Source organism: Anomaloglossus baeobatrachus, chromosome 9 (genome assembly GCF_048569485.1).
Source record: "Anomaloglossus baeobatrachus isolate aAnoBae1 chromosome 9, aAnoBae1.hap1, whole genome shotgun sequence".
Lineage (NCBI taxonomy): Eukaryota > Metazoa > Chordata > Amphibia > Anura > Aromobatidae > Anomaloglossus > Anomaloglossus baeobatrachus.
Window position 1 is genome coordinate 138,918,674 of NC_134361.1, and position 27,451 is coordinate 138,946,124.

Sequence of the window (27,451 nt, forward strand, 5' to 3'; positions counted from 1 at the left end):
TAATCTACTAGAAAACCAAGGACCAGAAAAGGACAAGATGATTTAATGTGAGACAATAGGTCGTCTGAGCGCTGAGGAACAATATATCTTTCCTTGACCTGAATGAAGGAGGCAGCAATAAAGCTGTGACCTGTAATGAAACATTGAGAAAGAAGCAATCCCCTATAGAAGGGCGTCCACTCCCACCTAATTCTCATTATGCCCCTTCAGTATGTTCAAGACGGCAGCTTAAGTGTAAAGTAATGAACTCGCCGGCACATCTGAAGCTTCCATCATAGGAATATCATTTCAGAGGAATTAGAGGGGAAATCTCATGGCTTCACATTTGTTAATAATCAGATAGCACAGCAATAGCCAGTGTTACTCGGGCCGATCCTCCACTACACGGTATGGTGTCCACTAGAAAACCGATCACCACATCAAATTGTTGAGATTGCGCTGCAGGTTCCTCCTACACGAGAGAAGGCTAGACCGCAAGAACTGGAGCCAACTAAGGTTACACGCCTGTGGAAACCTCATTAATGATGGACGCCCACTATATAATGGACTTGGAATGCATGGGGCATCAGACGACCATGGAATGTGGAGATAGATGGAAACATATTACTGAAACAAAGAGGTGGTAAATGCCCAAAACCATTTGTACCAAGCCAGAAGCAAGCAGGGGCTGCCAAGATGGCACCAGGCATGCAGCAAGGCTGTCAGGCTACTGGCTATGGTGGCATGACTGCCACACAGCATTGTGGGGCACGGAGATGGGCGAGCATGCCACTACTCGTTACTTCATCCAGCATCAGGGTTTAAAAATGGGACAACCATCATTGTTAAAGGGGTGTTGCGCATTATTCATTTTAGAGTCTCCAGGTAATATCTGCTTTAGTCTTTGGGGGAACTCAAGAGCAATTACATGGAAAAATTAAACCATGTGCAGTAAAATCACAGCTTTCTGTATACAGGAATGGAGACCGCTATAGATGGGGGACAAAAAAAAAACAAACCAAAAACACTTCTGTACTATCTGGCAGATGGGGGTCATGAATGTCAGATTCCAAACCTTGATTAACCATTAAATGCATGTTTAACCCATCCCAGTGGGTATGCAAGAAATGTCTGATCACTGGGAGTCCCACCCATCACTACCATGGTGGTCTTGATCGCCCATGTTTGCCCTCTTAGCGGAGCACTGTCCTAGGCCATCCTCTACTAATCCACACCACCAGTGCACCAATATGGTTTCTGCAACTCTACAATGCCTCTTTGGGGGTCCTCTGCTTTAGTGATCGTGGGGTCTCAGCTGTCGGAATACTGTGGATAGCTGATAAATAACTTTGGTGGTAAACCACTAATGCAGAATTCACAAAACATTTTTTTTCTAAGCCAGTCAATCCCTTTAAAATGTGAATTCATGAATGGCACAACGCTTGATACAGAGATACCGATATAGGATGGAAATATGTGGTCCTAAGTGATAAAAACTGTAGCATTCCTTGGTTAAAAGAATAAAAACCCCAAACAGTTAAAGGGAAAATATATCACAAGTTTTTTTTTTACCTAATCTGAGTGTAGCATAATATATGGACGTATATGTGTGCAGCACCATCTTTTCTTGCCTAAAAGTTACACAAGAATATAAAAAGCCCAAGTATGGAGCCTCTGCTGGGGGAGAAGGGCATCCACAACAGAGCTGCTCACATAAGGCACGTACGTGACCATACCCCAATTAATTTTCCCAAGGGCCGCATGAGAAATTGGGATGGTTTTAGAGGGCCGGACTAATATAATTAACTCGGTTCTACATACTAATATATACACACACACACATACACACATACACAAACACGCATATATACTGTGCGTGTATAATGTATATACACATACACACAATGTATAGATACACACAATGTATAGATACACACACAATCCCCATATACTACATCACTACACCCACCACATACTACACCTGTAATATACATCACTATACACTACACCTGTAATAAACTACACCTCTATATACTATACCACTATATACTACATCACTACACCCCTATATACACCTGTAATATGCTACATCACTATATACTACACCTGTAATTAACTGCAGCACATCACTATATACTACACGTGTGATAACCTACATCACTACACCCCTATATACTACACTTGTATTATACTACACCCCTAGTTACTACACCTGTATTATACTACACCCCTATATACTACACCTGTATTATACTACACTCCTATATACTACACCTGTATTATACTACACCCCTATAAACACCTGTATTATACTACACCACTACACCCCATATACACCTGTAATATACTACACCACTACACCCCTATATACACCTGTAATATACTACACCCCTATATACACCTGTATTATACTACACCCCTATATACACCTGTATAATACAGGTGTATATAGGGGTATATAGGGGTGTAGTGGTGTAGTATAATACAGGTGTATATAGGGGTGTAGTGGTGTAGTATAATACAGGTGTATATAGGGGTGTAGTATTATACTACACTCCTATATACACCTGTATTATACTACACCACTACACACCTATAAAACTACACCACTCCACCCCCCCATATACCACACCTGTAAAACTACATTCCCATATACTAAACCACTACACCCCAAATATTTGTCAAAAGTTACCCCTCTCCCCCAGCCCCCCGCCCGCCCGCATTGTCCCCGCAGGTTACTAGTAACCACTCACCTCTCTTATCGTTCCCGTCCTCAGACACATCCGTACGAGCCAGGGCTGTGGAGTCGGAGTCGTGGAGTCGGAGTCGGAGCTCATTTTGGTGGAGTCGGAGTCGGTATAAAATGCACCGACTCCGACTCCTAAAATATATAATAAATTGGGGACAGGAGTGCAATGCAGAATGTGCTGAATATTTTACTAAATAACAACATTTAGTATAATGCTTATATTTAAGTGAAAAATTTATTGTAGTACAATGTGAACATCAGACATTTAATTGTTGTTATGATACAATAATCAAGATATTTGGATAGAACATAAAATATTTATTGGAATACAACTTTAGAACACAAAAAAACTAATAAATTGTAAATATGTAATATATATATATATATATATATATATATATATATATATATATATATATATATATATATATATATACAGTGTATATACACACACAAAGATATATATGTAATCTACTGTATATTACATAGTGTATTACATATTTACAATTTATTACAGTTTTTTGTGTTCTAAAGTTGTATTCCAATAAATATATTTTATGTTCTATCCAAATATCTTGATTATTGTATCATAAAAATTATTAAATGTCTGATGTTCACATACACATATTCATGTACTACAATAAATTTTTCACCTAACTATAAGCAATATATGTAGGAGTCGGAGTCGGAGCCGGAGTCGGAGTCGGTGCAAGAGAATTTGAGGAGTCGGAGTCGAAGGTTTGGCTTACCGACTCCACAGCCCTGGTACGAGCCCCCCGCTAAGCTGCTTCTCCTTCACATGGCCAGGCTGCGCCGACGCTGTATTCCTAGGAGCCCCCGCCGCTGCCTCTCTCCATACGGCCCCGGCTGCTGCAGCTTCTCCTGCCGGGCGGGAACTTTTCAAATGATACGCGCGCCGTACTGACGATATCAGGGCGCGCGTGTGTCACAGAGAAAAAGTGTCGGGCAAGGAACAGAGGAGAGATTCCTGCGTTCCGCTGCCTACACTGTGCGGAGCTTCAGGATCTGTCCTCTGTTTCCTGCCCGACACGCAGCGTCTGATGAGGGTCAGGGCCGGCTCCAGGTTTTTGTGGGCCCCGGGCGGAAGAGTCCCAGTGGGCCCCATCCACACGCAGACACACACATACGTACACATACATATACATATTTAAAGACAAACTCACAAAAATACATATAGAACTGACACATCTATACAGCCATATACACTGACATACATAGATACACATTATACATGCATACAGACACAGCTCTGCTGCATACATACAGACACACATAGCTCTGCTACATATATACATAGACATAGGTCTGCTACATACACACATAGCTCTGCTACATACATACACACAGCTCTGCTACATATATACATACAGACAGACACGCGGCTCTGGGGCTCAGCACATACGGCACGGGGGGGAGGGGGGCAAGGCATACACCTGGGGGGGAAGGGGGAGAAGCCCATACAGCTCACCAGGGCCCATAAATCGGGGGGTGGGGAGGGCACATACCGCTCAGGTCACAGTGGAGAGGGGGTCCACACAGAGCCGGAAAGAAGCACTGTGCTGGGGGTCGCTGGCTGCCACTGCAACTCTCATCTGTGGGATGAGCAGGGCGCCGGTCGGTAGCTCCGCCCACAGATGAAGTTCAACCAGGAAGTCTGTGCTCCTTAAAAGGGACGGCGCCGCAGATTCCTGCCGAGGACTGCAGTCCCCGGAACTCGGCCCGTGGGCAGCAGAACTAAGGCGAGTGGGCCCCGGCCAAGGGGCACCAGAACTGACGAGGCCGAGCGGGCCCCCCCGGTCTCCAGGGCCCCGGCATTTGCCCGGGCACTGATGAGGGCAATCTGACCACGCGCCTCCCGGAGCCTGGAGCTCCGGACAACAGGTCAGATTGCCCTCATCAGTGACCGGCCAGCAAGGACTCCCTGAGCCAGGCGGGCCGGTCACAGAGTAGGCGGGCCGGATGTGGCCCGCGGGCCGCCCCTTGCCCGGGTCTGTCCTAGGGGCTCCTGACGAGACTGTGTAGAGGGGGAAACATGTAAACTGTAAGACCAGAATGGAAGGACCAATGGGTGGGGAGGGTTCAGGGTGAGACAGGTGTCCGGACTCCAATGGGAGCACAGGGGCCTGCCGCGCTGGACACCCAACTTCTGCAGGGAAAGCTTAGTGACTGACAGCTCATGAAATCTGGAGTTTTGTTGTTCAACACGGCCATAATTACACCAGAAAGGACATTTCTGGGCCCCAAGAAAAGCCAAGTGTGTGTAAATAGGGAGGGACACCTGTTCATTAACCCTTTGTGTGAAGCATGCACCTGTCACAATGGGTGGGGAGCATGGTGGAGGGTGAGCGACAGCTGTGCTTGTTTTAATTTGCAGAAATATAATTGGTCATTTCCTCCGCCATGCACATAGTATTCCCACAGCTTGAGGGGGCCACAAAATACGGACAGTTGTTTGGGGTGCGAGAATTCAACTGGCAAGTGAGGGGGAAAAAAAAAAAAAAAAAAAGCGCTGTAGGGTATAAGTCAAATCTGTAGTGTTCTGTACTAGCAGTGTGGATTGTCAATTCACTGTGCACAGATCTGCAATGTCAACACGACTAGCGCAGATATCCAGCTGTAGAAAACGCAGAAAGCTGGAGATCCATCTACCGTATCTATAGCTATATATCTATCTACCGTATCTATAGCTATATATCTATCTAGTGCCGCTCACTTCCAAAATGGAGAGGAGTGTTGCCTATGAGGCCATGAGTCCACATACAACCACAACATCAGCTATTGGATTCTGGTCATACATGATCCCTGCCGAATGTGCATGTACGGCCAATGGCCCTGGAGTAATGACAGCGAGCGGCACCACGTGGTGATCACAGGAGTACAGTAAGCCTCTTCCCCAACCAAAAATGACTGACTCCATCAGAATCAAGACCATGAATAGTTAAGACGGGAGGCAGAATTTTCAGTTTAGAAAATATATCGATTATGGCAAATATTGGATTTTGCCTTTAAGATGCCCCCAAGCTGACAGGAATATTACACAAGTGTGTGTAAAAGCAGCTACTGTACTAGACAGGAGTCCTGAAGGAAGCAGCCGTGCCCGTACGTACTGCGAGTGTTGACTGGTGGCAGACAGGCATGACCACCCGACCGAGGCCCAGGTGAGCAAACAAAGCTGTATTCATCATGTGCTTAGGACCGGCTGGACGGAGTGGGACGCCATGCTGATGATTGGACATCGGACTGTTGCCCAATTTATGCTTTATGTGCAATTGCTCTAGGAGACTTGTAACCTTCACTGCACCTTGAACAAAAGTCAGAGATTCTGAACATATAGATGTTATAGAGGCAGGCACACAATGGATCCAGGGTGTCTGACACCATGAAATATATGGGTGACACCTCAGCCAGGGGCTGGCAGCTCCAGCCCTTCCTCTACGGCATAGAGGGGCAGATGACATCTCTACAACAGTTATGGAAGACGTTCAGCCTCTCCCATCACCGGCGAGAAGAGAAAACTATTCTGCTTTACCGGCCGTCCTATTGAGATCATTAACAGTGTGTGCAGTCCTGAGGGTCAGCACTCCCTGCGCTACCCCAACAAACACATTCCACGCCTTTGATCCTCCAGAAGGCTAGTGTTTCTAGGGAGACCGTGTCTTTCAACGATCCCCACCTGTGTCGACACTGGAGCGAGGCCCATTCCAAGGTCGGAGTTTAAAGGTTGATTTGGTAAAGATCTCATGAGGAATGGCTCACATTACAAGCCTTCATACAAAAGAGTAAAGAGGACTTATGGTAAAGAGTAAAGTAAAGTAAAGACGACTATGATCGCGAAAAAAAAACAAAAAAACAAAAACCCGAAAACTCTTCATCCTAATTACCAAAAACGTTTTCCTAGATTGTAACTAAAGTGCAATCCTGGTGTATTAGTTCCCATCTTCACTTGGGGTAGCCTGTCTGCACATTTTACATATTGAATTAGTGGTTTGGCTGTGTAGAGGTAGACACTTGTCCCCCAATAAGATTGTTTTTTATTTATTTATTTTTTTTTAAGAGCTTTTGTGCCCAATCCATCAAAACAATTAAAGCATAAAAACTGTATGGTGTGTGCACACGGTGGCAATTCCGGCAGCAAATACTAAAGTGTTGGCAGGACACACGCAGCATAACATGTGCGGGGTTTTTTGCATACGATTTTTATGCCTTTATCCTCCAATGTAAGAGGTGAAGGCGGCTGAAAAAAATGCTGAAAGAATAAACCTGCTGCAGATACAAGTTGCTTGGAATTTGAAAGAAAAATAAGCAGTGTGTGCACAAGGCTTCAGGGAGCCCATTCACTTTGTTGGTTCTAGGAAATACTCATCTTATGCGACAAAATTTACAAATACTTAATTGAAGGCAGACAACAGAGGCTGCACTAAAATTGTGGGATTTTGGTGTTCTCATGCAGTTCTTGCCCAGCTCCATCAAAGTGGACTGGGAATGGGGCACGGAGACTGGAGCTCATTAGACTGATAACGAGGCATGGTATTCACTACACCACAAATATTACTTCTGCAAGGACTGGAGCAAGATGTCGTGCAGCACACAGGAAATGGCAAATCATACCTCACTATTAGGGGGCACCTGTTAGGAAATTAGTAGCCTCGCAGTCCAACTCACCCAGTCACCAAGACTGGCATGAAGATGGCTGGTTTGGATGAATAGAGGTCCTGGTGTGCTTGAGAAGTCTAGAGTAAGAGCATTATGCCAAGCAGGCAGTCGCTGCTCTGGGGTCATTGTACTTGGAAACAGTTGTCCTGGTTTGCATACAACGTCTACACTAGATTTCTCCAAGTCTGGTTCATCAGTTGTCTACAACTAATCAGCCATACCACAGCTTCCTATGTAAAGGCGGTCAGCAATGACGTATATGTGGCACCTCTGAGGCTTCAGTCGCCACAAGGTACTGCACCTCACTTATGGTGCGGTAGTCATCCTGGATTCAGAGGAGGTTGGTACCGGTTTCACAACACAACTCAAAACACACCAATTGATTGCCCTGCCCAATGGGGACCGGCTAGGGTTGGGTCTTAAGTTAGTCACCAAACATGGGGGGCTGCCACCCACTAGTGAGAGGGAATCGGGGGAGGAGCAGCCATCAGGGGGAGTTAGGAGCCAACGCAACAATTAGAGAGTTCTCCAGCAAGAGAGTAAGAGAGCAGACTGGTTTACCAGTGGGACACAGGAGTTTATACTGTTGCCGAGGGGAGAGCTTAATTGCTCCCTCGGGACCGACGCAGTGCAGGGTACAGAATCCTAGGGTGGAACATACTTCAAGTTGGATCACCAAAATCTGCAGGCCAGGGGGATTGTATGTCCCTCCAGCCACCACAGTTCCCGAAGCACAGTGCTACATAGGGTCCGGGTTCGTGATCAAAGTCAGGCCCCACCACGGACCTGCGGCACCTGCATACAGGATGGGAGTTCACTTTTCAAGAACCGGGGTCCCCAAGTAGCTTCAGGCTATGGAGATCCACCTCTAGAGGCGTAAGGAGGAAGGGCCCATCGACCATCATACCGGTTCTGACCTCCAACGGATCTGGGTTCGACTGGGGCCCATCACGGCGGTGACCGGCATCACCCGGGTAAACCAGGACTGGGTAAAGAAACCTCAAACCCATAGAGACTGTGTCCGCCTGTCCGTGCCGGCGCCTCGCGCTTCGGTGCCAGCCATGACTATTCCCCTCATCATCCTCCCCGGGGCCCGCTCCACCTGTGGGGAGCAGAAACCTCTTAGCTGCTATAAACATCTGCCCCAGAGGACAGCGACAGCAGCGGCGGCTATTCCCTGGTTGCATACCGCAGGTGGCATCGAGACAAATCCCCACCATATTCACCCTTCCCTCCTTTTTACTGTACACCTCGGGGCCACGTAATCGGGCAAGGGCGACCCGTGACATCCCCCTGATCAGACATCGCTAGTCTCGGCAACGAGTAAAGTTAACCCCTTGCCCCGTGGGTGCTACATATACAGCCTTTGCTTGGTTACCCGGTGTACCTTGGTTACCAGCATCCACAGAAGCCGGCTCCCTGCACATTTAGATCGTTGCTCTCTCGCTGCCAAACACAGCGATGTGTGCTTCACAGCGGGAGAGCATCGACCAAAAAATGGTCCAAGACATTCAGCAACGACCGGCGACCTCACAGCAGGGGCCAGGTTGTTCCTGGATGTCCCACACAGACATAGCTAGCAAAATCGCTGTTGCGTCACAAAAAACATGACTCAGCAGCGATGTCGCTTAGTGAGACGTGGCCTTAACCATCCCTGTATGCACTAGCATAGATGGAGATCTTTAGAAAAAGTATTTCTAAAGATCTTTTACTTTATGCTAATGAGTGTGAGGACTAGTCCCAAGGGAGTTATATATCCCCTGACTAGTCTGCCCTCTTAGCATGTTAGTATGCCCACAGGGGTGTACTAACATGCTATTCAATGCAGCGTCACCAGTGGCGATACATGTACCTGTGTTCGCTGTGACAACGCTTTGGAATCCTCAGCACTTCTGGTCATGCGCAGTAGACTTTTCTGAGGCCGGGACACGTACACCCGACTTCATACTGCGCATGACCAGAAGTGCGGGGCATTCAGAAGTGTGGTCACAGCGAACACAGGTACATGTATCACCGCTGGTGATGCTGCATTGACTAGCATGTTAGTATGTCCCTGTGGGCGTGCTAACATGCTAAGAGGGCAGACTAGTCGGGTGATAACGTCCTTGGGACTAGTCCCTGCACTCATTAGCAAATTATAAAAGATTTGTAGAAATACTTTTTCTAAAGATCCCTTTATCTATGCTATTAGATAGAGGGACGGTTAGGCAGAGCTTAGCAATATGCACCCAGAACGGCTTGTGGGTCTGGGTGCATATTGCACCTGACAGGTTCCATTTAATAGCAAAAAGATTGACTATAGGCAAGTCCACACAATGTGTATGCAGATAATCCATTATGGAGCCTGCCAACATAAGGCCACCATGGAGACAGTCCTTTACTCTGACAGCACACATGGGGGAGTGTGGAGATCAAGATGGCTTTTAGGACCTGCATATAAAATCGGTGCCCCCGATATAACCATACACGCACATCCTCTGCACAGAGACAAATGTTGGTGTATTGGATGGAATAGGTGCTCTCTAATAAGACTACATATGCTGAATAAGACTCCCAGAAGGTGTTTTCTGTAGCGTCTAACCACAAGTGCCGCATGAGAGCAACAGCACAAGGAGGATATAACTCATGACAGCGGTACAGGACGGTAATTACCTACATGACTGACTCCACTGAGCAATTAATGCCTCATCTTAACCTTTAATCTAAATGGGAGGTGAACGTTAAAAATACAAGATGGAAGATGATTGAGAAAGCACATTGGACCTTCCCCGGGGTGATCCACACAGCAAGTTAGAGAGGTCACTTTGGGCGCTCCACTACACGACTCCCCCTCTTTGTAGCAAAACCCCTCAGCTGTTGAGTCAGGCAGCGGCAAGCAGAGGAACAAAGAGCTGAGGCAAAAGTGAGAAAGGCGAGGAGGCTCAGCAGGCTGGATTCCACACAGCAGCCCAGCTGGGATAGATTACCAGACACATAAAAGAAGGCCAAGAATGAATCCTGGGAAGACCAAGACACTCCCATGCCCAGAGGGAGACTTCCTTCAGAACTGGACCACAGCTAGGCCAAATCTGTACCGAGGAAGCAGAGCCGTCTATTAGTCAGTGCAGAAAATGAAAGCCTTCAAGCTAACGAAACATACGCTAAAAAAAAAAAAAAACAGGCACGGACAACACAAGGGTGTACAGCAAAGGGACAGAGGGAACGCGCACTCATTCAGATGACTTACAGACGAAAAGGGATACTTGTACATTCACTTCACCCCTAAAAGCTGTGCAGCATTGCGGCTAACGGCCATATGAAAATAAAGCAGTTACAGACCACACTAGACCTCCCCCAGAAGACATCTCCCCGCTCGGCCAAGCACGCAGAAAAGAACAATTCCTGGCGCTGATTAGCTGCGTAATATTTCCAACTTCTAACTCAGAATTATTGTTACAAGACAAATAAGGCGAAAGGGGGTCATAAAAAGCAAGAAAAGAGGGAGTGAAGAAGTCAAGAAAGTAAATGAGAGAAATGGGAAGGAGGGTGGGGGTCGTGGTAATGAGTTTAACAGACAGCAGGCCCATTAGGGAACATGAAAGGAGTCTGTCTGTAACACCATCATAACATGCTGTCACTTCCCTGGATCCTCTCCCAGGGCTGGATGCTGTGTTACAACAAGACAAATGATCAGAGGCGTTTATAAGGATGTGAGCAGCGAGGAGCCAGGTGAACGGAGACCTCAGCGCACAACAAACCCTGGCGCCCTCTAGTGGACAAAGCGCTCATTACACCACAGTCCGCTCTTCCAGAGGTGCAGACATTTCTCACTGCACCCCTGGGAGAATTCTTATCTAACTGATCTCATGTGCTCCCCTCCTCCATGTGTCAAGCACTGTCCTGCCTGAGGTAATATAATCATGGCCTAGACAGGTCACTGCCTCCCACAAGGTCAGCACCGCCATCTCCACCGCTGCGAACATTCCACTCATCTGTAGTGTATCCTACATCAAAGCAGGGCACATATGGACAAAAGACGAAAAGTAAGCCGTGCCGACCCCAGCAAAAGAAGGAAAGCCATTCGATATATGTCCACATACACAGATTTCTGGCCATAACTTAGGCAGGTGTGGGGAAAAATGCATTGAAATATAGGACTGTTAATAGTTTATATTTATCACTTGAAAAAGTGCAGAGTGAACAAGAGAAATAAGACACATCAATATTTGGGGTGATCGCCCTTTGTCTTCAAAATAAATCTATGCAATTAAGTTTCACAATGCAATTTTTCAAGACAATAAAATTAAATAAGAAACCCTGATCTGAGCGGTGTGCCGCGGCTCCCTGGCCATTGTGGAGCTTGTGTAGAAGTGTCTGGACAGCCCTCTGCTGGAGAAACCACTGAAAAACATGGCATTCCCTGCACAAGGCCATAACCACCGAGCAGCAAGACCAAGCGCTCCCCTGAGCAGAGGCCACGTACACAACGGATCGTGTTCTGTCCTGATCTACAGCTTTTATATATGCGTCATCGCCAGCCCACAGATTGTGCTCTCAGCATAAATGGAAGTAATGAGCATGTATGACAAGCACAGATTGGAAGGAGTTCACAAGTGCCGAGTGCGGCCGTTCAGTCCAGCGCGTCACAGATTATTTTGTCAAACTGCAATTAAAAAAAGATGACAAGAGAGAACACAGAGGTTAAAGCTACAGGAACAGGGTGCAGAGGATAAAGGGCAGAGCAAACCTCACAGAAAACAATTAGGCTATGTGCTAACATTGCGTAGTTGCATGCAGTTACGCTGTGATCTTGCACCGCAGCGTAACGGCATGCGTCCTGTGTCCCCTGCACAATCTATGGAGATTGTGCAGGAGCCGTGCGCACGTGGCGTATTAGAGCGCAGCGATTCGGCTGCTGCCCGAAGCGCACGTTCTAAGAAGTGACATGTCGCTTCTTTCCTGCGCTTTGCCTGCATCCCACGCCCTGTCTATGGGAGGAGCTGCAGTCAGAGCGCATGGAATCTGCTTTTTTTTTTTCATTAGAGTTTTTCTGCAGCAATTTGAAGCGCACGTGTGCTGTTCAAATCGCTGCAGAAATTTCTGCAGGGACAGTACGCAACGTGCGCACATAGCCTTAGAGATCTACAGATCAGAAGAACTGGGGCCTAAAATAGCCCTGGCAGTGAACAGATGAAGAGCCCCCCCGACATCAGACAGTGTCTGGACCAACAGGTTGTTGTGACAATGTGTGGATAGTTATCGGGAGCACGCGGTGGCCCAGATATGGTGGAGCCTGTGTCAGATGGTACGTGTCACCTCCAGCCTTCACCGACAGGCTCGCATCAATTTCTGACTATAGGTTAGATTGGATTTCCAATGTTCTTAACATTATGCATGTGGCCTACTATGAACATCCAAAAGCTGAGTGTGCACAAGGTTGGCAGTCATTCCTGTGCACACTATACATGGAGGACCTGATACTAAACCACCAGTCATGGACAATCCCTATAGAACCATTACCTTGCTTTAAATACAGTCCACATCCTGGGATATGCCTGAGTTTAGGACACCAGAGCCTGGAAGAATCGAGATGCTTGCTACTGAGCTCACAGTACATTTATGCTTCTATTGGCCGCCATACAGTGGCCCCGGGCACCGGTCTCCTGGGCACTGTATGGTGGAGTAGCATGGTTACCTTTCTGGGCAGATGTATGGCAGGAAGCCTGCATCAGGGGTTCAGGACTACGGTACTAACCCTACGTCTTCACAGTCTATGGAGCTTGTGGAAAGATCTTGGAAAGAAAAGATTTAAATATTTAGCCAAGAAACTAAAATGTTACAAAAGGATTTCCCACATCCAGACTGTGTCCACTGTTCTGCCTGCAGACCAGCATCGAAAGAGTCAGAAGATGGAAGTGGGAAGCGCTGCAAAGCAGCCTATTATTGTATGGGGAGAGTCTTCCCGTGCGTTTCCTCCCATCCTGTCTTACTACTTGAAACAAAAGGGTGTCTTCATGTCACTTTTCCGGTCATGTGTTGGCCTGAGCCTCGAGTGCTTGGGCACTTGTTTCACAGATGATGGTGGAAAATAAGGCTGCACAACGGTCGTTTTCAGGAATAGCAGGCCACTTGTGTGACAGGGAACTGCAGCTCTGAAGGCCAACAGGCAGAATGATGCTCCAAAGAAAGTTTAAAGGTTCGGGCAGCATTAATGAAATCGGACACTGGCCGTGTGAATACACCATGACATTTTTGAGAAAACCTACTTCACAAGCCAGCTGGAAAGTGTCTGGGCCTATCAGATCGAGGCCAGTCTCCCCACCCAAATCTCTGACTGACGGGGCTACCTATGTACACAGATCGGGAGACACCGGTCAGTCTACTGGAGTGGGGAAGGGAAAAACTGCCTTGGACAAGTCAGCTGAGATAAAAGTCCCATGCCAGAGTGTGCAAGGTTTCCTCTGAACGCCGTAGTGTTTTGGCTGCAATCGCACAGCCATGTCCGATGTCATGCTGACCCTGGCTTGTGCCGCATGAATCTGATGACTGGTTCCCTTTAACCAAGTGCCTCAAAATGACATTAGAAAAAATCAAATCCTCAGACGCCAGGCTAGAAGCCATCCTACAGCTGTGACAGCATGGCTCACAGGTATGGACGGCCCTGAACAATGAGCAATAAGCACAAACAATGGGGACACTAAGCCTGTACAGAGCAGTCAGGCCTCTGAGGTAACCGGGCGTGCACACTCCACGTGTGATATATGAACATGGCTGCTGCCGCCTCACCACAGATCACATCCTACCTATGCAATGAATCAGGGCAATTAGAGAAAAACCATGAGCCAATAAATCCATTACACCACACAATATGGGGCCGCTTAGTGATGGAAATAATGGAAACAAGGTGAACACCTGTCATGGCTCATGGATAGAGGCAAATAGCTGGAGACAAAGAGGCCGGCACACTCGATCTAGAAGTGGAAGATATGCAAGACTTAAAGACGTGCAGTCTGATTAATGCCCCGAAAGAAGAGTGTCAAGGCAGGGTTCAGGAGCAGAGACATTTGTTAGGGCTTAAATACCTGTTAATGGTTCTGTAACACTCCTTTACAGATGAAATTGTGCATACAGAGAACACAATCCGCACTGAGACGGACGCCTGAAGGGTTTAAGGATGATACAAACTAGTCCTGTGATATACACATTAATATTAAAGGCTTTATCATGCAGCTGATCATCCGTAACACTGAGGAGCCAAACTGACTAAAAGAATAAGGACTATTAGGATCTAAGTGGTAAACTAGACCTAATATTCATGCAGCAGCCATGATGCAACTCTTCAGCAGTACCAGTCATTGTTTTCCCCTCAAACTGCATGTTTCTATGGCACAACTGATTTCCCATTGACCTCTATGAAGCAGCAGTATGGAATCACTCGCGCTGCTGATCGCTGCAGTTTATGTGCTGCGGAGGGACCATAGCAATGTTTCTAAGAAACAACCTCTCCTGCAGATTACCAATGTATTCTACTGCTGGTCTTCCAACCGAGGTGCACTGCTGACAATCCCTCGCCTTACTAACTTTATACAACTTCTACATGATTGTTGTGAAGACCTAGCAATTACAATAACCCCTTCACGACTGAGAAACTACATTTTTGGACTCTACTCCTTGTCCCAAGACCCGCATTTTTTTGTCCATCAATATAAGGCATTATGACGGCTTATTTTTGTAGGTTTGAATGACGCTATTCACTTTCATGTAATGTACTGAAATATTTATATAAAAAACCCTATTCCACCATTATTTCTTTTACTGCATTTGGCATGTGGCAAGAATTATTCTTCAGGCAAGGATGATAACAGTAAGGCTATGTGCGCACGTTGCGTACAGTCACTGCAGAAATTTCTGCAGCGATCTGAAGAGCACATGTGCGCTTTAAATCGCTGCAGAAATGTCCGTAGTGAAAGCCGATTCCATGCGCTCTGCCTGCAGCTCCTCCCATAGACAGAGCAGGAGCTGCCGGCAAAGCGCAGGAAAGAAGTGACATGTCACTTAGAACGCAGCGCTTCGGCAGTAGCCGAAGCGCTGCGCTCTAAAACGCCACGTGCGCACGGCCTTTGCACAATCTCCATAGACTGTGCAGGGGACGCAGGACGCATGCAGTTACGCTGCGCTACAAAGCGCAGCGTAACTGCATGTATTTATGCAACGTGCGCACATAGCCTAATACCAAACTAAAAGGGTTTGTTTTTGTTGAAAGATTGCTGTAAAGAAAAAAAAAAAAAAAAAAAAAAAAAAAAAAACACGACAACACTGAATAAAAAAAAATAAATAAATAAATCAATAAAAAAAATGTGTCCCCGTTTTCTGAGAGCTGTAAACTTATTTTTCAATCAATGGAGCCGTGCTTGTTTGTCATGCACTGAGCTTACATTTTTATTGCCATCATCTTGGCATAAATTGTAATAAAAAAAGTTTGTGGAAAAAGAGTACGGTACATAGAACCCCCCACCTCCCCCCAAAAAGCTGTTGTGCTTTGACCTTTTTTTCGGTGTTTTACATAAGATTTAAATTTATTTTACCATAACAGACTTTTATGGACATGACAAAGGCAATTTTTTTTTCGCTCTAGTGCTTAAATGGTTAAAGGAGGGGGTGAATGGTGTAAATTTTCATTTTGTTTCTCAGAAACGTAATACAGAGGGCCGATAGGAGCGGTCTTTTGAATGCAAATAGTGATTGACAATATTTAAATGAATAAACAGCAATGGCAGCAATATGTGGGGCAGACGCCGGCTGTGTGGTACAGGAGAAAGGTGTGGGGCAGACGCCGGCTGTGTGGTACAGGAGAAAGGTGTGGGGCAGACGCCGGCTGTGTGGTACAGGAGAGAGGTGTGGGGCAGACGCCGGCTGTGTGGTACAGGAGAGAGGTGTGGGGCAGACGCCGGCTGTGTGGTACAGGATAGAGGTGTGGGGCAGACGCCGGCTGTGTGGTACAGGAGAGAGGTGTGGGGCAGACGCCGGCTGTGTGGTACAGGAGAGAGGTGTGGGGCAGACGCCGGCTGTGTGGTACAGGAGAGAGGTGTGGGGCAGACGCCGGCTGTGTGGTACAGGAGAAAGGTGTGGGGCAGACGCCGGCTGTGTGGTACAGGAGAAAGGTGTGGGGCAGACGCCGGCTGTGTGGTACAGGAGAAAGGTGTGGGGCAGACGCCGGCTGTGTGGTACAGGAGAGAGGTGTGGGGCAGACGCCGGCTGTGTGGTACAGGAGAGAGGTGTGGGGCAGACGCCGGCTGTGTGGTACAGGAGAGAGGTGTGGGGCAGACGCCGGCTGTGTGGTACAGGAGAAAGGTGTTGGGCAGACGCCGGCTGTGTGGTACAGGAGAGAGGTGTGGGGCAGACGCCGGCTGTGTGGTACAGGAGAGAGGTGTGGGGCAGACGCCGGCTGTGTGGTACAGGAGAGAGGTGTGGGGCAGACGCCGGCTGTGTGGTACAGGAGAGAGGTGTGGGGCAGACGCCGGCTGTGTGGTACAGGAGAGAGGTGTGGGGCAGACGCCGGCTGTGTGGTACAGGAGAGAGGTGTGGGGCAGACGCCGGCTGTGTGGTACAGGAGAGAGGTGTGGGGCAGACGCCGGCTGTGTGGTACAGGAGAGAGGTGTGGGGCAGACGCCGGCTGTGTGGTACAGGAGAGAGGTGTTGGGGCAGATGCCACCTTCCATAACCATATGATGTACATTTACGTTATGTGGTCAAGAAAGGGTTAAGTTTCCATGCATCTGAATGTTAACAGAAGTGCAGAACCCCCTTATGTACCCCTCTAACACCATAGTCTCATGTTTGCACACAAAACAAGCACAACAATTCCGTTTTCAATGTAAATAATTCCAAGACGCGAGGGGAAGATTAAGAGGTCATCATCAGCGCCGATCATCAGATCAATTTCCACTTTCAAGCAGGGGATTTTCTCTGACATCTGCAGAGTCTTGGGAAGGATTAAACCCAGGAGCTGAAGAGTAGGAGGAATATCCCATGACTGCTTGTAGCATTACAACAGACCCCAATTTAACAAACATTAGAAGTATCCAGCGTAGATGTGGCAGCCAGCTGGTGATGGACTACGACCAGCAGTGTGCAGAGGAGGAGAGGAGTTATCTGTCATGTTGGTGTCCATCACTTCCACAACCCAAGTCAAATCTTAAATATTTCTGGAGTCACCCAAAATGAAATATTCAGAAGTAGAAATAATCAATGGATTGTAGCATGTGTGGGTCAGGGGTTGCCCACCTTGAAGGCACTCAATAGCCGGCTGGTGCCCCCGATCACAGACTGGACCTCATGTGGGTGACAAGTGACCCGACAGCTGTACAAATAGTGAAATGTATCAGTTTTCTGCTCAGCTTTTGTGCAGACTTCATGTCACATGTCCACAGAGACGAGAAAACCAGTCTGTAGGGTGCAAGAGACTGGGTATTCACCTGCACTTCTTGGTAAAGCTCCCCCAAAAATAAGGCAAGCTCCATAGTGCTAATTATTATAGAAGCCAATGACCCCGTTTGTATTTGTACATCATACGCACCAGCCTTAAAAGTTATAACAGACGTCGGCTGGGGTGCGTCATATGGAGTCACAACCTCTGATCAGTAATGGATCCCAGCGAGACCCAGAACCTTGACGTCCATGTGGCCAACGTCACAGAACCAGAGGTTCTGCAATTATTTTCATATGGCTATAGAGGACAGGCTGTGACTGAGCAGCTCAGGACACGTTCCAGTGCGTTAATTACATGGCTTTTATTGACAAACGTATAAAGCTCCTGTGCCTGGCTGTACACTGAGCTACAGCAAAAAGCAGAGAAATAATACAAGCAGCCATTTGGCTCCTTCTTCAGCAAAGGGATTAAGTGTACAATCCCTAACCAGGGATAGATGATGAGGTTTTAACAGGATTACCAAAGACAGCACATCATCTACAACCAAATTACCATGAACAATCAGGGGCATCTTAGGGGAACAGATCAGCGTCCTGCTCTGGAATCATTACTGCGGACACGCCATCATTTAATGCGCCCAACACATGGGCAGACTACTATAGACCCGCTTTCACTGCTTGCACCCGATGGGAGTAGTAGTAGTAAATAAAAAGCCCTAAAGAAGTGAATGGGACCCGCTCCACCCAGTACGAGAAAGTCTTCATAGTCAACCGGTGGAAATGCTACAAGCGGCTTATTAAACATGCCTCGGCAGATAATCCCTATTTTCGGGTTTAGCTTTATAAGGATGGATTTGGAACTTTATAAATGTAGATTAGGAAACTGCACAAAGCTTCAGCGTCATTAACCCGTCTGTGGTGCAGGTCCATGAACTGTTCAGGGGGGTGAAATTCTAAATAAAAAGCTTTTTGGACTCCCAGCGGCTTACAATTCTCTTACATGGCTACTGACTCTTGATTTATATTCTCAATTTGTCTTCACTTTATAGTAAAATATTTGTAGAAAATAAATTCAGTCTTGAAGATCTGTAGAACTTTACTTCCGACGTTCTACATAAACCAAATGCCGTACATAGGAGACCATGTGAAAACAAGGCGTCTGCACCGAGGCACCACCCAAGAGCCGCTGCCCCTCATAACCGGCTTTATTAGATCCTACACTGTACAGACCGCACAGCACAAAAACAATATGAAGGGTATCTGAGGGCAAAGCCGATTCCATTCATGTGTTTAATATTTTGCTGTGACAAATTCTGTATTGCAAGACAGCTCCGCTCCCTCAGGCACCACGGATGAACAAATGCACTTAGTGTTGGGCTCTCGAACAAAAGACGCATGTTAACCGTTTCAGCGCCAGTGTCCCCATCTCCTAGACACTCTTCAGGAAAGTTCATTATCTGCCATGGTGCAGCTTGCCGAGTCCCAAGACTAATTAACACGTTTACAAGTCGCTGCTTTGTTTTATTGTTTTGTTTCTTGGCAGAAGCTCGGTCTTCCTAATGGATTCTCCAAATGGCACAGAGGGCTTCTAGGCAGAGTTACGGCAAGTCAGGTGAGGGAGCTCCAGAGGGGACATTATAGTGGCAAGCTGCTATAGGAAAGGGGCTCATCACTAGGATCCTTATTACAATTCTCTGTCAACAATTATTTTATTCTCAACATAGCAGATAATTAGGGCTGGAGAAATTTCTACAAGTACTTTCCTTCCTTCAATTTCCTACACCTAAGAAATGGAGATCTGAGGAGTTGTTTGGTGGGCACTTCTGTGCCTAGATCGTAGGAGCACCCCGTATCTCATGTTCCCTGAAAACCAAGAATAATGTCAAGACGTGACCCCCGAATCTTGCAGAGGTCCGGTTAAATACATAAATGTACTGAAGGGGGGTTGCTTTAGACTAGACCTTCAGATACATTGATTTGTAAATGATTCCAGATCTAGAGGAGGGCATGAAGGGAAGCCGGGAACCCAGCAAATGTTTGGACATGCTCTCCATGCTGATAAGGGCTGTAGGTTCTCCAAAGATAAATGACTGTTTAAATGCTAGGATGACATCAGGTTAACAAGGGTGAAACCTTCTTAAACAAGAATCTCCCAGAGGAGAGGAAATCATTTAACTCTTAAAATATGGTGTTCAGTGCGGAGTAGTAAAAAGGCCAACAAAGCCAGAAAATAGAGAACCTCTACTTATAAAACATCAGAAAAACTCAAACAAACAAGACTAGAAAATCCAACCTGGGGTACTACACACCAATTAATGGGATGTGAGGTGCCACATTACCAGAGCGCTGCAAGGGTTAACAGGAGAACCTGGAACCAGAGTCCTTTGCTTGTACGTAATGTCTGGTCCGGACACTAACATTCCTAGGAGCAGTGCCCACATAAGAGCCCGTTACTTACGCTCCACTGGAAGCTCACATACAAAGCAGCCTGAAAAATGGCTTCCATGGCACGGCAAAGAGGCTTTTAGGGGACTTTCATGCAGTTTAGTGAACAAGATTAAGTTGTGAAGCAATGTGGGACCCTGTAAAAACAGTATTTAATGCATAATAGTACCATACGGTGCATTGCGGGCACGTAGACAAACTTCTCAGAGGGGATTACATTGCTCAGCAATACATAATCAGGAGCAATTTATACCGACAGGAGCAGCTCTCTGGTTTACGTCTGCTGGGCCACATTTCTCTGAATAGAAGGTGCTTCACAAATTTAGACTTCCAGTGATCCGCTCCCCCTGGCCTGAAGGAGATAATACCCAATGGAAATAAGGAAAGACGAGCACCGAATAGTGTACACTGCCAGAGGTATAATTACTTACTCAGCAGAGCAGAAAGTAAAACAGATAGAATGAATGCCAAAGGGAGAAAACACCTAAAATAATACAAGAAAAGCTAAATAAGGAGTCCGATGCCTGCCTGGAGACGGCAGCAGACGATCACAACAGTCTGCAAACTGAAGGGGTGCTACAACAATTCAGAAACTATGGAATATTCCCATCATAGCATTCATTTTCCCGAAACCCCACCAAAATAAAACAAAAAAAAAACCCAAACAGCAGCTCCCATGGGAAGCCATTGAACAGTGCCCACATGGAGCATTTGCTTGCCAGAACCTGTCACATCTCCTTAGTGAAGGAGCTCTACAGGAGGTGGGCACGTTATGCCCCGAGGAGCTGTATTACATTTAGTCTAGAGATGAGTGGGAAATTGTACCTGCAAGAGGCACGTGAATAGGAATCTGTCGGTCCTGAAGGCCATTATATTTTGCTGCTATGCAAAACAGAGAAACAGACACTGCTATATAAATCTGTAGGTCAGGGAAGTATGGGAGAACGTGCAGAAAGTCAGGGCTCGGGACAAGAACCTTCCACTCTTCTCGCAATTCTTTTGCAAGCGCAGCAGCGTAATTACCAGACAACTATTGTCTGATTTACCACAAGTAAAGCAAAAGCATTGAAGCAGCAGAAATGTCACCGCTTCTTTAAAACCACATGCCGCATATCAACCCCTGTTTACAGCTGTCAACCAATTACTGAAGACAGTAACTCTCGATGGCCGTGGGAAGGAGAGAGTTAATCTGCCACGCCTAAAGATTTGGATAAAACCCACAGGATACAGAAGAACTGAAAATAAAAGTATTTGTTCTCTGTGCTCTGAAACCACATAGTAAAGCTACCAGACAAAGTGGAGCAATGTCCAATCTAGACCAGCACCAACACGAGCATTACCAGCCCAGAAAAGCCAGGAGGCGGCTTACTGGCCAAAAGATATGAAAAAGGCAATGCAAGCAACACCCGAGACAGAAAAACATCGTTCTAAGAAACTGTAGTTTATACATTAAGCTATGATTACATGTCTAACAAGGACAAAATTAGCCAAACTATTTGGAACAAGTTCAAGAAACTTCATAAAGTAACAAAATAAAAAAAAAAAAAGTGAATTGCACAAAAACGTTTCTGTATACAAAATATAAAACAAATATATTCAGATCTGTGTTTGTGTGTATATATATATATATATATATATATATATATATATATATATATATATATATATATATATATTTTACATACATGCACACATACTATACACACGTATAACAGAGCACAGCAGATCGTTTTCAGACTCTTCCGAACTCATGTGAAGCGAGTGACTTTCCATTCACTTTAGTCTTGGGAAGAGGCTCCCCAGTCCTGTAAGGATCAGTGAAGTCATTATGGCAGATCCTCCTGCTGTCAGAGCCCTTCACCTTAATTAGGTATAATGAAGCTTCATTAATGAATATAAATACCAATTTAGACGGACTCATGATATTACTGCGCTATTGTTCTAAGACAGGGAACTTCAGAAAATCTGAACAACAATTTTATTACGCGTATTTAAAATAAAATAAAAAAAAGAGATATAGCACAAATATATATATATATATATATATATATATATATATATATATATATATATATATATATATATATATATATATATATATATATATATATATATATATATATATATATATATATATATATATATATATATATATATATATATATATATATAATGATATAATGACATTAAGCGCCGCACAGTCCGGCCTGGACACCATAGCTGTGCCCTGGATGAACACTACATGTTTTCTGAACGTTCTCCATGTATGGGATATACACCTAGTACAATAATAATCTCACAAAATAATAAACAGGCTACGTTCCATGGCCTATTAGATCCTCCCGTCCTATGAGATAATGGAACAGACAAGTCCCAGCCTGACCAATTACCATTGTCACGTAGAGTCAGAATTCTAGGCACGTGAGATGCATTATGTTACTGAAATGGCAGGAATAATGCAAGTGCAGGAAAAAAAAAAAATGAATAATAAAACCTTGATTCTAACATCTGACGAGCGCCTCTAGACGTCCATACATCCTGGGTAAAGCCCAAGAAACGTATAATTTGTAATCCACAAGTCACAAATTAGAATGTAGAATTTCTCCATCTTCCCACTCACATAATGTGTCCTCTGGACACCGGGGGAGACCGGTCTCTGTACAGACAAGGTGTTATATTTTTTTTAACTCTACAAGTAATGGTGTTTTGGTTTTATTCTGTATTATCAAATCTGGAGATTATTTTTGCAGAGTCATATACCATCATGTATGACGGGTGTTGGATTCTGACTGCTCAGCCATCAGCGTGCATGGTGTGAAAGGATAAACCCCCAGTATATGTTCCCATCTACAGAACGTCTATAGCCCTAGTCAAGAACGACAGACCCAGGAGACACCCAGCCTGCCGAGCTCACAGCGCGCACCACAGAGCGGCACCTTGCCGGCTGGATATGGCTCCCTCTGGCAGAACACAAGTTTATTTTCCAGCAGGCTATTTACAAAGACCCTTTTCAAGAAGACCCTCCCGGCGCACCCTGCACATTACACAGAGCAGCCTCTGCACAAGGCTGTAACATCAGACACATATGGTATACAATATAATGTATGTCTCTATGGGATTAGCGGGGGGCACTGTGCTCACAAGCCTTGTACCTAAATCGGAAAAGAACATTATCGGCGACCAAAAAGTCAACTAAGACCTGGGAACTAAAAAAAGAGGCAATGAAACCACCAATACAGTCAATGTCACGCATAGGAGCCTGGTGCCTTCTCTTCCACCCAGGCAGGCCACTGGCACATGAAGGTCAGCCTGACAGAGCAGCACACATCAGTTCCCTCGCAGGTTGCAGCCTTTCTAGGCTATTTCAGGCTCCGAATGCCATCTAATGGGTAGGACAATAGAAAACTACAGGAGGCTGAAGTTCTGCTGACTCTCCACAAGAGAAGAAGTCTTGAGCAGCCAAGTTTTGTCAGAGAAAACCTCATTCTTTTATTATGAAAAAAATTGATCGGGCTTAAAAAAAAAAAAAGTAATAAACCAAAAGTCTGGACCCAAAATAGGATAATGGAGAAGTAATCTAGAGATCTCCAGCGGAGGTCAGTCCTGGAGTGTGGATAGGAATGAAGTGTGACTAAAGTACATGACGAACAGGCCTCTTCACATGAAGGAAGGAGGACGAGGTTATCTGCTGGTCTTTACTAGCCCACCATAGCCTCCATGATGTGACAAAGACCACCCTCACTAGGTGACAGCACCGGCCGGTAAAGACAATAGTGACCTTTCAGCACATCCTTCTACATGTTCTCCTTGTGAAGAGCGCAGTTCACATTGTACCATGAAATATTTATCCTGCTGCTGGACCCCGACACAGAGCCCCGTGCATAGGTTCAGTGCCACCGTCCCCCAGATTCTGTGCTGACTGCCACAGGAAAGCCGAGGAAGTTCCCAAAAAGTTACCTTCATCTAGGAGTCAAGAGTCTGAGGCCTGGAAGAAGAGGCGCAGCAGAGTACCCCATAGACTGCCAGTACAAACAGTGCCCAAAGCCCCGAAAGACGGTCCAGTAAACTGCCCACGCACATTAACACTACTACACAAAACACCACCGTGCACAGTCAGTGCTAATGCACAGTACCAACTACATAACCCAGTCACTGACCAACAGCACCAGGTAACCACCCTGGACATACACAGCACCCACAAAACACCACGTACACAGCAGGACTAGCCAAGTGCCAGGCACAGTACCAGCATGCACTGATAAACAGCAGCACCTATCCACACACACTACCCACACAGGTATTCTGATAATCCAGCCGTTGCCAACCCCAGTATAGGCAGAGTTCTACACAGAATGATATGCACATCACCCCCACCATACACATGACGTGTCGGGCACAGACCCATGGGCATCATCAACAAGAAAAGGCACAGAGGGCAGCAGTAGGGGTGATGTGCCCGGAGCTGGGGGCAGGCACAGAGGGCAGCAGTAGGGGTGATGTGCCCGGAGCTGGGGGCAGGCACAGAGGGCAGCAGTAGGGGTGATGTGCCCGGAGCTGGGGGCAGGCACAGAGGGCAGCAGTAGGGGTGATGTGCCCGGAGCTGGGGGCAGGCACAGAGGGCAGCAGTAGGGGTGATGTGCCCGGAGCTGGGGGCAGGCACAGAGGGCAGCAGTAGGGGTGATGTGCCCGGAGCTGGGGGCAGGCACAGAGGGCAGCAGTAGGGGTGATGTGCCCGGAGCTGGGGGCAGGCACAGAGGGCAGCAGTAGGGGTGATGTGCCCGGCGCTGGGGCAGGCACAGAGGGCAGCAGTAGGGGTGATGTGCCCGGCGCTGGGGCAGGCACAGAGGGCAGCAGTAGGGGTGCTGTGCCCGGCGCTGAGGCAGGCACAGAGGGCAGCAGTAGGGGTGCTGTGCCCGGCGCTGGGGCAGGCACAGAGGGCAGCAGTAGGGGTGATGTGCCCGGCGCTGGGGCAGGCACAGAGGGCAGCAGTAGGGGTGATGTGCCCGGAGCTGGGGGCAGGCACAGAGGGCAGCAGTAGGGGTGATGTGCCCGGAGCTGGGGGCAGGCACAGAGGGCAGCAGTAGGGGTGATGTGCCCGGAGCTGGGGGCAGGCACAGAGGGCAGCAGTAGGGGTGATGTGCCCGGAGCTGGGGGCAGGCACAGAGGGCAGCAGTAGGGGTGATGTGCCCGGAGCTGGGGGCAGGCACAGAGGGCAGCAGTAGGGGTGATGTGCCCGGAGCTGGGGGCAGGCACAGAGGGCAGCAGTAGGGGTGATGTGCCCGGAGCTGGGGGCAGGCACAGAGGGCAGCAGTAGGGGTGATGTGCCCGGAGCTGGGGGCAGGCACAGAGGGCAGCAGTAGGGGTGATGTGCCCGGAGCTGGGGGCAGGCACAGAGGGCAGCAGTAGGGGTGATGTGCCCGGAGCTGGGGGCAGGCACAGAGGGCAGCAGTAGGGGTGATGTGCCCGGCGCTGGGGCAGGCACAGAGGGCAGCAGTAGGGGTGCTGTGCCCGGCGCTGGGGCAGGCACAGAGGGCAGCAGTAGGGGTGATGTGCCCGGCGCTGGGGCAGGCACAGAGGGCAGCAGTAGGGGTGCTGTGCCCGGCGCTGGGGCAGGCACAGAGGGCAGCAGTAGGGGTGATGTGCCCGGCGCTGGGGCAGGCACAGAGGGCAGCAGTAGGGGTGATGTGCCCGGAGCTGGGGGCAGGCACAGAGGGCAGCAGTAGGGGTGATGTGCCCGGAGCTGGGGGCAGGCACAGAGGGCAGCAGTAGGGGTGATGTGCCCGGAGCTGGGGGCAGGCACAGAGGGCAGCAGTAGGGGTGATGTGCCCGGCGCTGGGGGCAGGCACAGAGGGCAGCAGTAGGGGTGATGTGCCCGGCGCTGGGGCAGGCACAGAGGGCAGCAGTAGGGGTGCTGTGCCCGGCGCTGAGGCAGGCACAGAGGGCAGCAGTAGGGGTGCTGTGCCCGGCGCTGGGGCAGGCACAGAGGGCAGCAGTAGGGGTGCTGTGCCCGGCGCTGAGGCAGGCACAGAGGGCAGCAGTAGGGGTGCTGTGCCCGGCGCTGGGGCAGGCACAGAGGGCAGCAGTAGGGGTGCTGTGCCCGGCGCTGGGGCAGGCACAGAGGGCAGCAGTAGGGGTGATGTGCCCGGCGCTGGGGCAGGCACAGAGGGCAGCAGTAGGGGTGATGTGCCCGGCGCTGGGGCAGGCACAGAGGGCAGCAGTAGGGGTGATGTGCCCGGCGCTGGGGCAGGTGACTCTCCGGAGCTGCCTCCTTACCGCGGGTTTTGGGAGTTCCAGGTCACCGACTCCAGGGTTTTGCTGAGCACCGCAGACACCCGGCACAGAGCGAGCAGGAGCCCGAGCAGCTGCCGGAGCCCCTTCATCCCAACTCCCGGCTGGGGTCACCGTGCAGTCCCGGACTATCCGAACTTTCCCCGTCCAATCAGTAAACCCGCCCAAAGCACCGTCAGGTATCCAGGCTGCCCATCCCCTGGTGCCGGAGCGCTGAGTTGTAATCCCCTAGTCCCGGGGCTGTCACGGCTCCATGCCACCGTCCACACACAGTAACCTCCAGCGGTACAGTCCTCCGTGTCCTGCCCAGTGCGCACTCCGGGGCAGCGTCTCCGCGATGACAGACGAGCAGCCACGATGTTATCTCCTGCAGCCGCCCGGCTCAAACTGAGGCACAGGCTGCCCGCCGCTCGCATCACCCCCGCCCCTGGGGGCGTGGCCTGCACGAGCCAGCGTCAACCAATGACAATAATCTAATGAGGATACTGTGCCAGGCCACGCCTCGTCCATGGTGAGAGGCGTGACTGACACAAAGACACGCCCCTTAAAGGAAAGGAGCTGCGCTCACCGTGCATTAGAGTCCGAGGAGCGGAGGGAGAGCGTCCGGGAGCGTCCGCACAGTATCCGCCACCCGCTACTTCGCCCTTCATTGCATAGATTACAGTGGGTTCAGTGGTCGGGAACTCTCCGTGTATCAGTTAGGCTGTGTCCGCACGTTGCTTTTTACCTGCTTTTTCAACTGCAGCGTTTAATGCCAAAATGGATGTGTTCTGCTTTTGAAGCAAAGTCTATGGGAATTTGGGTTTCTTGTTCACACTATGCTGTTCAAAATGCTGCCTTTTTGTGGCAGAAATTTGAGCAAAAACTCAGCTTTGCAGTTCAAAACCCAAATGGCAAAAACCATTGACA

The 27,451-nt window shown here is 48.1% G+C and overlaps 1 protein-coding gene across 1 annotated transcript in view; it reads right to left on the reverse strand.

Annotated features, from left to right (window-relative positions):
* The window catches only part of EFNB1 (ephrin B1), a 71,013-nt gene extending 44,098 nt beyond the window's left edge, over window positions 1–26,915 (reverse strand). The window contains exon 1 of the mRNA XM_075323997.1: window positions 26,528–26,915. Within this exon, the coding sequence (XP_075180112.1) occupies window positions 26,528–26,634 (107 nt within the window). The 5' untranslated portion in view covers window positions 26,635–26,915. The remainder of the gene's footprint in view (window positions 1–26,527) is intronic.
* Window positions 26,916–27,451: the final 536 nt, after the last annotated feature.